General features: G+C 31.4%; 1 protein-coding gene across 1 annotated transcript; it reads left to right on the forward strand.

Moving 5' to 3' along the window:
- Window positions 1-103: 103 nt before the first annotated feature.
- LOC121175323 (probable WRKY transcription factor 9) lies at window positions 104-1,447 on the forward strand (the record flags this gene model as incomplete). The annotated part of the gene is made up of 4 exons (XM_041018425.1): window positions 104-142; window positions 231-608; window positions 726-839; window positions 1,415-1,447. Coding segments are annotated over exons 1-4 (564 nt in total), but the record flags the coding sequence as incomplete, so codon positions are not given.
- Between the last annotated feature and the right edge of the window lie 5 nt (window positions 1,448-1,452).

Below are 1,452 nucleotides of genomic sequence, written 5' to 3' on the forward strand. Positions count from 1 at the left end.
TTTCCCTGCAGTTAAGTGTCTTACAAATGAGATGAGAGCATGAAAGAGAAAACAAAGTCTGAAGAAAGTGTGAACAAACAATGAAAGACTATTATATCTGCAAATGAAATTCTCAGCCATCCAGGAAAACAATAAAAGAAAGGTAAATCCAATTGTTTCCTTAATATTGATCTTCATTGACTTTCATCTATATTTTTATATATAATAATACACAGATCCCATTTTTATAGGATCATGAAATTTCTCTCTCACTTCAAGACATTGCGACCACCAGCGGTGAAGGACCATCGAGAATTAATGAGATCTTTAACAAACAAATTCGCCAAAGTGCTCCATCTCCTCCACACACTACTGATCATGATGATAGTTTAAGCGAGAGTGAATTGGGTTTATCACTAAGGTTGCAACCAAGCACAAGTCATCATAAAGAAAGTGATGTGGGAAATAACAATAAGGAAGACAAAAATGATCAACAATTGGCAAGTTTTGCATCAGTGCAGAACAAACTACAGCGGACACATGAGTTGCCTGGTATTACTACCCATGCTGCTTTCCCTCCTAACAGAAAGGCTAGGGTTTCGGTTAGAGCAAGATGTGAAGCTGCCACAGTGAGTTCAAAATCTATATATTTATAATTAATATTAATATATATCCTTTAAGTTAGCAATATTATATGATTAATTAGATTAACATTAAGTGCTAATTAATCAACTTAATTGGGATAGATGAATGATGGGTGCCAATGGAGAAAATATGGGCAGAAAATTGCAAAAGGAAATCCATGTCCACGAGCCTATTATCGTTGCACTGTAGCCCCAGGCTGCCCTGTTAGGAAACAGGTATTATATTTCCACTTCTCTTTTTTTCCTTTTCTAGAGTTTAAGAGGTTCTGAAATTTTTACACTATACCCGGTTGTTTTGATGTTAGAAAATTAGTACTCGCACTTTTCAATAAAAACACACATTCTAATGTATTTTTTATTTATTAAAATTTAATTTATCCATATGTCCTAATTATGTTTAACTATTCAAAATTATGTTTATCCATATGATATATTATGCGGGTTTATTTTGAGCATTGCTATAGAATATAAAAAAGTTATAAATTCATGGCAAATGTTTGTGCATGTATTTCACTTGGCTAAATAATAATTCATAGAACAAAATAAAAATAAGGAACTAGATAGAAATCTAGCCATATCCTTTATATTGTTTTTGTGGGAAAAAAAAATACTATTTAATAAAAAAATTATTGAAAAATTAATTATTAATTTTTTATTAGTGAAAGATTCAAAATCACCACATCTTCCTTCCTCTCTCCTCCCTTGAGCGTTATAACTCGACTTTATAACTCCTATCTAATAATCTCCTTACTTTTTACTAGTTCTTATATTTATGATATTTATATGTATAGGTGCAAAGATGTATAGATGACATGTCCATACTAATCAC

Source organism: Glycine max, chromosome 8, assembly GCF_000004515.6.
Source record: "Glycine max cultivar Williams 82 chromosome 8, Glycine_max_v4.0, whole genome shotgun sequence".
Classification (NCBI taxonomy): domain Eukaryota; kingdom Viridiplantae; phylum Streptophyta; class Magnoliopsida; order Fabales; family Fabaceae; genus Glycine; species Glycine max.